At 26.7% G+C, this 10,755-nt stretch overlaps 3 protein-coding genes across 7 annotated transcripts in view; 2 read left to right on the forward strand and 1 right to left on the reverse strand.

Moving 5' to 3' along the window:
- The window catches only part of LOC102672939, a 5,757-nt gene extending 2,975 nt beyond the window's left edge, over positions 1 to 2,782 (reverse strand). The window contains exons 1-6 of the mRNA XM_006615325.2: positions 2,626 to 2,782; positions 1,611 to 2,203; positions 1,202 to 1,531; positions 1,056 to 1,124; positions 402 to 957; positions 39 to 297 (exon numbers count right to left, since the gene is read on the reverse strand). Of these exons, the coding sequence (XP_006615388.1) occupies positions 39 to 297; positions 402 to 957; positions 1,056 to 1,124; positions 1,202 to 1,531; positions 1,611 to 2,203; positions 2,626 to 2,782 (1,964 nt within the window). The remainder of the gene's footprint in view (positions 1 to 38; positions 298 to 401; positions 958 to 1,055; positions 1,125 to 1,201; positions 1,532 to 1,610; positions 2,204 to 2,625) is intronic.
- Positions 2,783 to 3,659: 877 nt separating this feature from the next.
- LOC102673064 (non-specific lipid-transfer protein) lies at positions 3,660 to 6,202 on the forward strand. 2 transcript variants are annotated; one of them, XM_031510316.1, is made up of 4 exons: positions 3,660 to 3,676; positions 4,091 to 4,545; positions 4,644 to 5,019; positions 5,128 to 6,202. In XM_031510316.1, coding segments are annotated over exons 1-4 (1,647 nt in total). In that variant the 5' UTR covers positions 3,660 to 3,674; the 3' UTR covers positions 5,942 to 6,202. The 2 variants fall into 2 exon arrangements, with proteins under 2 accessions (XP_031366176.1, XP_006615389.1); XM_006615326.2 differs by lacking the exon at positions 3,660 to 3,676 and adding an exon at positions 3,869 to 3,999.
- A 1,383-nt stretch (positions 6,203 to 7,585) lies between these two features.
- Positions 7,586 to 10,755, forward strand: part of LOC102674879 (rootletin) — a 12,585-nt gene continuing 9,415 nt past the window's right edge. For 2 of the 4 annotated variants that reach the window (XM_006615346.2, XM_006615347.2), the window contains exons 1-2: positions 9,990 to 10,117; positions 10,206 to 10,295. In XM_006615346.2, the coding sequence (XP_006615409.1) occupies positions 10,020 to 10,117; positions 10,206 to 10,295 (188 nt within the window). In that variant the 5' untranslated portion in view covers positions 9,990 to 10,019. Of the gene's footprint in view, positions 8,314 to 9,299; positions 9,503 to 9,989; positions 10,118 to 10,205; positions 10,296 to 10,755 lie in introns of those variants that run through there. The other 2 variants (XM_006615344.2, XM_006615345.2) reach the window with 2 other exon arrangements.

Raw genomic sequence — 10,755 nt, forward strand, 5'->3', positions numbered from 1 at the left:
CTATATAATTTAGTTTAAATTTTTATTAAATTTTTTACCTATGATCTACATCTCCAGCAGTACTCAAAAGAGATTCTTGCGGTTGAGAATCATCATATTCAACTGGATCTGTAAATCCCGCCTTTTCATACATGGGTGGTGATTCTGGTGTTTCGGATAGAATTTCGTTCTTTCCTCTCACAATATTAGTCCATGTAGATTCATTATTGGAGTCCCATCTATCCGTATCACCATCCATCCATGTTTTTGTTTTTTCATCACATTCACCAGGCCAAGTTGGATTCATGCTATTTTTTCCTATAAATATTATAAAACTTAATATACGTTATAAATTTGTAATAGAATGATGTCAAATTATTAATTTATATATTATTAATTTATATAATAATATAAATTCATACCCTTTTCTTCCCATTTGGCTGGTTCCTTTATAGTTTCATTTGGAGGTGTCCATGTAGGAAATTTTGGTGGTAATTTATTATAACAATTTTCATCGTCAAGAAAAATAGGCGGAGGTAACGGTGGAGGTGGTAAAGGATTAACAGTATTATTATTAGTAGGACCATCAAAAGGTACAGTAATGTTACTTTGACTGTTTTGACTGGAGTATGGTGAAGGAGTATGCGATTCGCCTGATAAATTCCGAACAGGTAATGGAGTACTATGAGTTATTGGACAAGTATTTACGCCTATAGGTGCATTCTGATTACCCATAATTCTTGACATCACAGGAGTTACAGAATGCTGCCCTAACACAGGTGAATGTCTATAATTCGAACGCTGTGGTGACTCTACTCGTGATTCTGGAATATCTAAACCAAGACCTGGAATACCACCAGGATCTTGTGTTCCATCAGAAGAAGGAAGAACAGTTTTTAAAAAACTAGAGATATTAAAATCCGCGCTATTACTTTCATTTTTGGAGGGTCTCATGTTGATTACCTCTATTGGTTTAGCCTAGTAAAATAATATTTTTATAATGTTTTACTAATACATATTTTATTAATATATATTTTATGTATAATATGATAAATATTTATCTTATTAAAATATACCTCTATTGAATCGTTATACTGCTGTGATATTCCAGTAGGTGTTGATGATCTTTCATTAAATATATTTCTCTTTAAAATGAAAAACAAATAATTTATGATAATATTCATTAAAATTATTATATAATCTTTCAATTATAATATCTTACCATATTACCAAAATCCACATTTCCTCCCATAAAAGATGAAAAATTATTAGTAAAATCACCAGAATCATTGACTTGACCCATTTCTGGAGCTGGTACAGGCACTGGATCATAATCATGTGAATATGAACCATACATAGATGGTGGTGCTACATCTATCATTCCTAATTGATTTTGAGATTGAGTTTCTTCTCCTGGAAGTTCAATATCACTATCAGGACTTGGAGATGGAGCATTTATGTCTGGTGATGGAATTGGTGAAACTAGTGTTGGTAAAAGTTCATCCAATTTTTTCTTCAAATTTTTTACGCGACTACCAAAATTTCTGTATGCCTATTAATAAAGGATATTAAAAATATTAAAAAATATTAGTAAGTATAATAAATACTTATCATTTTTTTATTATACTTACATTAGTAACTATTTTCACTTCACCTCTTTGAGTTTCATAAAATTGATCAGCTTGTTCTAATAGTTCAAGTACTTGGGTTCTTTCTCTAATTTCTGCTTCTAATGCACGAACATAATTTTCAACATTTCTAACTGCTAGATCTACTTCCTTTTCTGCATCTTCAACCCTTCTTCTATCTTTTAGAGAAGCACATAATTCTTCTGCATTTTCTATGTCTATATTACTTTCACGTAAATCTCTTAATCGGGCATCAGTTGCTTGTTCTAATGTAGCACATGATCTCATAGTAGAGATAAGTAAGGCAGCTTGAAATTCTTCAGGTGGTACTGTTGGCTGAGGTTCTAATTTCTTTTTTGGTGCTGCTGAAATTAATCCTGACAAATCTGCGAGAAATTCTTCATCGTATACTTGTCTTTGATCCCAAATTTTGAAAATCCTTAATATACGATGTTTCACTTTTTCATCTCTAACCATAGTTGTTGCTCGTTGTAAAGTAGTGCCCCATGATTCCACAAATTCAAAATTTTTTCTCTTAGAGTATTGAATAACATCATTTGCCAGATAAAATAGCGTAAGCCGGTGCTCAACTTTTACTGTTATTTAAGAAAACATCATTGTCATCCAATAAGTTGCAATTTAATTAAAAACAAGAACCATTCAACAATGATTTCAAAAATATTTAAATAAATATAATATTTAAGTAAATTATATGTAAACATTTACATAAAAATATATATTCATAATAAAAATTGAAATAAAATTAGATCTAATTATTAATAAAATATTAAATTTATGTTTAATCATACACATTTCGTTTTAAAATTAAATATTTTATTAATAAAATTTTTTAATTTCTATTGTTTATAAAATTTTAAAAAATAATTCTACTTTTGATTATGCATAACATAAATGCAATCTATACTTTTAAATGTAAACAAAAAAAATGCAATAAAATTAGACTATATAATAAACTATATAATAATATAATTTTATATTGAAATAAATATAAACTTACCCTTCTTTAAAACCTGTAACCAGGTAGCTACAATTTTCTTATGATGTTGTCTCCTTTCTAAACACCAAGCTGAAAGACCTTGTATTGACTCCTGTGAATCCTTCAATGTATGAAGTCTTCGCTCAAAGAGCTCCACATCAAAATCACTTGTCGCCATTATGGATTAAAACAATGTGCTGTTTATAAACTTGATCCAATGTCACGTTTTAACGTGAACCACCGAGAGGAACACGTGGAATGTTGATCGGATATCATAGGTATGCCTACTTAGTCAATCAACCTAACCAAGTAATATTGCCACTATATCAATCGCTCGGGTAATTAACCTCATAAATATTCATTCGAATCAAACCATTTTATTCTCTATATCACAATAACATTTTTCAGTTCCACGAATGTTGTTTCGCTTAGAAAACAATAGAAATTTCTGAAAATCACTTGAATCAGTATTCGTGTAATCTACACGCTTAAGACACCGCTTTTACGACGCTTATAACGTTCAAAAAAACTCTTTCAATCCCATAAGAAAATCTGTCGTAACAATAATTTCATTCACTTGATATTATTGTACACGTAACATGTCAACTTTTGTTGGATATTTCAAAACTGTTATATTTCTATATGACCGATCTTGAAAACAAGAATCCGCCATCTTTTCAGAACCAAAACACGAGCGCGCAATGGCCGGCGCGATTTTCTAGTATACATATATAGCTCGAGACAAAATTCAGGAAGAACATTTTTACAGGATACATCGAATTTCACTCTCAAACTTCTCGATTGATCTCTCTATTAAATGATACTTTTTTCAGGTAACAGTTTGTAATTTAGTTCTTCTATCATTGACAATAAATCAATCATTTATAATTTTTTCATATTTTAATAATATTATGTTGGTTTCCAATTTAAGAAGGTTATTAATTAAACAAAATCTAAACTCGAGGTATGGACAATGAATTGTGAAAATGAAGAATACTAAACATGTTTCAAAATGAATGAATGAAAATGTTTTTTGACAATTAATACATAATGATCTGTTTTCGAACGATATGTATGTAAATAAATGTATCTTTATCTAACATTTCTATTTTTTCTTGAACATGGTTTGATTAAATGCAAATTACAATCAATATTGTCTGTGCTTTTCTAATGATAATTTAATGAATTTAGTATAACGTAAGTACAAACTTTATTATCAATTAATTGTATAATTATCAAAGAAATTGAATTTGATGACATAAAAAGCGACATCTAGAAAGTTAGTAACATAAACTCTCCAATCTATTTATGAATTATACGTGGTTGAATATAGTTATAGTTGCAAAGTAGCTTCGTCATTTCACTGCTTATTTTGCATTTTTTTATTATTTATAAGTAAGCACAAAGTCCATATAAAGTCTAACAACTTATATCTATATAACTAACAAATTATAATTTCATTTATTATCTTTTGTTGGAATTCCAGGGTTTATTTCAAAGAAGATTTTAAAATGTCACCAAGAATGAAAATTTATGTTATCGGTGTGGGCATGACAAAATTCGAAAAACCAGGTAAACGGGAAAATTTTGACTATCCAGACATGGCAAAAGAAGCCGTTACAAAAGCTTTACAGGATGCAAGAATTTCTTATGATACTGTAAAAGCTGCTTGTGTTGGATATGTTTATGGAGATTCTACTTGTGGTCAACGAGCATTATACGATGTTGGTCTTACTGGTTGCCCTATATATAATGTAAATAATAATTGTTCCACCGGTTCAACTGCTTTATTAATGGCTAAACAAATTATTGAAACTGGCTCTGCTGATTGTGTATTGGCTCTTGGTTTTGAAAAAATGGAAAAGGGTTCATTAATGTCTAAATTTTTGGATCGTACTAATCCTATGGATAAACATATAGAACTTATGTCTAATATAGCTGGTGAGTTATTTTAAATTATTATTAAGCTATTTTCATTTAAAAATTTTTATTTTATTTTTCTTGTCTTTTCATATTATATTATATATTTATAATTTAAGGTATAAATGAAAGCCCAATCACTGCCCAATTATTTGGAAATGCTGGATTAGAACATATGAAAAAATATGGTACTAAACCTGAGCATTTTGCAAAAATTGCTTATAAGAATCATTTACATTCTGTGAACAATCCATATTCACAGTTTCAAGAAAAATATAGTTTGGAACAAATAATGAGTTCTCCAACAGTATTTGGACCACTTACCAAGCTTCAATGTTGTCCAACATCTGATGGCTCAGCAGCTGTAATTTTGGCTAATGCAGACTTTGTTCATAAACATAAACTTGAATCTCAAGCAGTAGAAATTATAGCAATGGAAATGTGTACAGATTTAGCTTCAACATTCACAGAGAAGAGTTCTATTAAACTTATTGGGTAATAAACAATTTTACAATTTTATAGCACATATTTAACATAAACATAAATTTATATCTTAAATAATTGCAATATTAAGAATAAAGATAAATAACTATTATTTTATAGGTATGATATGACAAGAAATGCTGCTGAAAAAGTATTTACTCAGACTTCTTACAAACCGAGTGATGTGGATGTTATAGAATTGCATGATTGCTTTTCAATTAATGAACTTATTACTTATGAAGCATTGGGACTTTGTCCTCCAGGTCAGGGTGGAAAGTTAGTTGATGCTGGAGACAATACATATGGAGGCAAATTTGTAATAAATCCTAGTGGTGGTTTGATTTCAAAAGGACATCCTTTGGGAGCAACAGGATTAGCACAATGTGCTGAACTTTCTTGGCAACTTCGAGGACAAGCTGGTAAACGACAAGTACCAAAAGCAAAACTTGCCCTACAACATAATATAGGATTAGGTGGAGCAGTTGTTGTTGCTTTGTATCGTATGGGTTTTCCTCAACAATTCGAAAAAACTAAGAAAAATTCAAGTGCAACTCCCGATCCAAATCAATTCAAGGCAAATGCATTGTTTAAATTATTAGAAATTGCAATGCAAGAGGATGAAGATAATTTAATTGAAAAAGTTCGCGGAGTATATGGATTTAAAGTAAACAATGGAACAACGGAAGGCTATTGGATTGTAGATGCTAAAACAGGGAAAGGAAAAATAGAATATTATGGAAAATCTAAACCTGATGTTGTGATTACAATTAATGATATGGATATTGTAGATTTTATTTCTGGAAAATTAAATCCACAAAAAGCATTTTTTCAAGGAAAGATTAAGATTCAAGGAAACATGGGAATGGCAATGAAATTAATTGAATTACAAAAACGTGCTGCTAAAAAAATTGAACTTCTTCGTTCTAAATTATAAAAAATAAAAAAATGCAAATGTATAAATATTTAGTTCAAGAAAAGTTAACTTTCGATATCAAAATATAATTTGAAAAAGCAGAAATCACACATTCATAATCAAAATATTGTTATAATTTAGATTGAAATTCACTTAAAATGCATATTCATTTTGCAATATAAAATATAAATTATTATTTATATTTGCAAAAAATTGAATTCTTTAAAAGCTAATATCTTTTAAAGAATTCAATTCTTTTTTTCTGTACAATAGAGAAGAAGAGAAAAGAATATTTTAGAAATTTCATATAAGATATATTGATAGTTAGTATTTCGTATTAAAATTCTATTTTTATAAATGTTATTTCATTTTAAAAAAGATATATTAAATAAAAAAAGACAGGATTTACAAAAAAATAAACATTCCTTTTATAAGGAAGATAATTTGATAAATAAGTCATAAAGAATAAAAGTTATAATTAATCATTTAATTAACGAGTATTTGTTAATCTTACAAAATTTAAATGAATTATAAATCAATTTAATTTGAAAATAATTTTCAATTATTTATTAGAATTATATTTGGATATAATTTGGATTGGAATAATTGAATTGGATCTATATTAAATTGACTATTTGTTTTATATTTATTTTTTTACAAACAAATGTTAATTGTTAATTATATCTCTATATTATATATTATATATATAATATATATATATACTATATATTTATATAGTATATATATTATATTATTACGTTATATTATTATATCATATACTTATATTTGAATTAGGTGTCAGTTTCAATAAATATAATATACATATATATTATATTTTTATAGAGATACTCTATAAAAAAACTCAATTATAACTTCAAAAGTATTTTTACTATTCACAAAACTTTCTTACAAGAATTATTATAATCTCAATTTTAAAATTTATCTTTTTATAGAGTATTTCTCACAAACTATCATAAAAAATATATTGTTAAATACATGAATACATAAAAAAATGGAAACTAACACTTAACATAGTATAATATAAAAATATATAAAAATTTTTATACGAAGGTTTAGGGTTTTATATTTGTTAATAAATTGTTTTTTAATATTAAATAAATAAAATTAAAAAATTAGATTTTCTTTTTTAAATTATTGATTTCCTTTTTTTTTTAATTTTATAAAAATATTCATCACAAATAAAATCCGTAAATAATGATTAAAAAATAAAAATTTTTGTTTGAATTTGTTACTTTTTATTGAAATCAATTTTCTTTTAAATAATTACGTAAAGCATATTAAATTCATAAAGTCAACTATTTCTCTTTAAATTTTTAATAGATATTTTTAACAGGCGCTTTTTTTCAAAAAAAAAAATTTATTCTAAAATTATGTAATAAGAATATATATTCCGTAACGAATTTTATTCAATTCACTTTTTCAAATTTCAGATTAACGATATAAAAATTCAATTGAGCTCTTGAAGAAAGAATACTGATTTAAAAAATGAAGGAAATAGAAATAGGAGAGATTTAGAAAAAAAAAACATAAGTTTCTAAGTAATCTAATTAAAATATAAATTTTAAAATCAAAATATTATTTAATTTTCCATTTTTTCGTTTAAAATAAATTATAATATAAATATATGTCATTAAAAACAACTTATAGAAAAAGATGTACATAAACCGGAAATATATTATGGGCAATATGCCATTCGATGTAGTATATTTAATAATGATGCAATCAAATTGTTAGGAATAGTATTATGATATTGAAAAGAAAGTATATGATAGTATAGTCGATCGTAATTAAACTCGATGATAAATTATCCAATCATTTCGCCGGTTCCTATGTCGAGTCTGTCTATCGTAGAACAAATTTTCTAGGATACCTTCAACTCTATGCATATGTACGTATGTGCAAAAGAAACACACTATATTTATAGCTAGAGATAAATATACATCTTGGCGTTATTCCAAATTATCATACGTACGGGTCTGAAGCGAGTAACGGCCTAACCCTCGTAATAGCAGCAGCGTGTTAATGCTATTAGTGACGTTACAATTGTCGTAAAAAAAAAAAAAAAAAGAAAAGAAAAGGGAAAAAGAAACAATAAAAAGTGAGTGAAAAACATTGAAAAATGTAAAAAAACTACGGATCATAAGTGTTATCGATAAAAAAACATTTTGAACGAGTGCATTCTTCACAGTGATTGATCAAATTATATCCTTGTTTAATATTTGTTTAATATGAAATTAGAAGATTCTTTTCTATTTTGTATTCTCGAAATGGAGGATGTGCTCGCGAATATCGCGTTCAAGTATTCTTAACAACGCTTAGGACAAATTTAATCTCACCCGTTTGCTGGTACAATTTGGGTGAACATCGATCAAGTAAGTACAAATCGATTGATATGGAATTGCGTAAGATTAAAAAGTTCAGAGTCGAGAAATTTTTTATATATTTGATTTTTTTTTTATTAAAATAAGAGATTTTATGAAAATTTTTTGAGATTGAAAATGACTGGATATTTTTATATTTGAAAATTGATTATCGTTTAACGATCGTTTCAAAGATTATATGTTTCATTACGGAATTAGAAAACATGAATTATCGAATTGTTAAATTTTTTAGAAAGAAAAATATAAATTTGATATTAAAGGACACAAAAATTAATTAATTGTCAATAATCAAAATAATTTTTCCTAATTCGATTCGATTTTATAAAATTTACATTTAAGTTTCTTATAATTCAATGATTTGTTTATAACGAAAGACTTAAAAAATTTAATAGAATTATAATATATATACATATTTTTAATAAGTTAAATCAAATATGAACTAAACAAATTTAAATAGTTTTCAGCTGTCAAATTCGAAACATCGAAATCAAAAAATTTGATATTGCGATTTAAGTTTTCTCAAATCGAATTTTTAATCGATTACATATTTTAAATTATGTCGATATATATTCTTCAAATCGATATTGAATCAATGGAAATTAAAAGTTTATAATTTTGATATAAAACAAATGTGATACGATATAAATATTAACATTTAAAATTATATATTTTATAATCATTATAAATAAAAAAAAAGAATATTTATTTATATTTTCAACAAAATCACCGGAAATTAAACAAACATATAATATCAGCAAATGCTTGAAATCGCGTCAACGCAAAAATCGTAGATTCCATCAAGGTTTCTCAAATGAATATTATATCTATCCGATTTATAAAGCAGAATTTTGAGCTGAATTTCATTTATACCTTGCCAAGTATTTCACGATCCATCGAAAGCCAAGTTTTGCCTTAAATTTTATCTTCTCATCTTGCGAAATTCGTATTCTCTTATTAATTCAAGGTTTCGTTTTTAGGTACTTAAATTGTACTCTGATCGCTCAAATCCATTGTTCCTCGAGCTATCGAACGATCTCATTAGCTGTTAGAAATCGTAAAAGGCTGATAGATATACATATCTGCGCCCGATGTGACGCTTTCCCAAGATATGTTCTACCGGAAATCATCGAGATTTTCGATTTTCAACCTCGTAAATTTATCACATAACGCGTTTATGGTGGTACGAAATTTATTATAATTTTTCATTGACACATCGTATAATATCATTATCGTTTTTACTCACTGATGCGCACTTGTATGTATATATTAACTACGATACTATAAAACGGACTATATACTTGTTTATACTACTTGTACCTAATATTTCATACATACTATATGCGTTTATGTTCAAACTAATGATTCATCTATATGTCTGAATAGCATGAAATCAGTGATTCAAGTAAATTATCGATCACCTTTTTAGGTAAATAAGCCATCTACTATGACATCTTATTAGACGAGCATATTCAAACATTTTTGTTTCGTTAAACAGCCCTTTCTATAAGCATGCATATTTCGTAAATGCACACCATGAGCAAATATCGATTTAACTCACATTGTTCCACGCACGCGACTCAAAATATGGCATAAGAATATTTATATGTTGCGTTGCAGGAAATTTATATGTGTAAAATAATAATTTTGTAAAAATATTTATTTGCAATGATAAATTATCTTTTATTTTTATATGTAGAATGCATCACATGTATTCCTCGAAAAAAGGAGACCCCCTTTGCCCCCTTGGTTTTCATCCCCAAGTGCGATGGCCAACCCGTTGTAAAAGATGCTTCAGGTATTATTTTATCATATTTTTGTTGTTATAATGATTAAAAAAAAGTTAAAAATAAAAATTTATTGAAAAAATATAATAAATTGTTTAGAGATTATAAGGAACATGGGGGCAAGAAAGATAATTTGAGAGACATTACATCGTCGTCGCCTAGTCTATCATTTGACCAATTTTCAAGCAGGTAAGCAATCGAATAATTTCGAATCACTATTAAATTGTTAAGAATATAAGTTGTAGAAGAAAACTATATTAAATATATTCTACTTATATTAAATATATTCTCTTTAATCTCTAATTCTAAATTGATGCATAATATAATAAAAATCATAAACGAATTAACAATTAACAATTATACAAAATTTTTGCAATTAAAATTATAAAATAAGTCAATAGTTACATATTATTTAGTTACATATATAGCATAATTATATTAAAATTTATTGTCAGCTGTCATTCTCTTGAATTCGAGAGATCTTGATTTGATCAAGAAATCTTTTAAATCGAGAGATTCGGTCGCAATTATTTCAAAATCTTCTTATTAATTTTAGAATCTATTCCATAATTTCTTATCTCATTGTATTATTTTCATTCATGTAATATTTATGATTTTTTTTTCGTGATTTTTTTTTTTTTTTTTTTTT

The sequence above is a fragment of the Apis dorsata genome, unplaced genomic scaffold (assembly GCF_000469605.1).
Source record: "Apis dorsata unplaced genomic scaffold, Apis dorsata 1.3 scaffold_221, whole genome shotgun sequence".
NCBI classification, from domain to species: domain Eukaryota; kingdom Metazoa; phylum Arthropoda; class Insecta; order Hymenoptera; family Apidae; genus Apis; species Apis dorsata.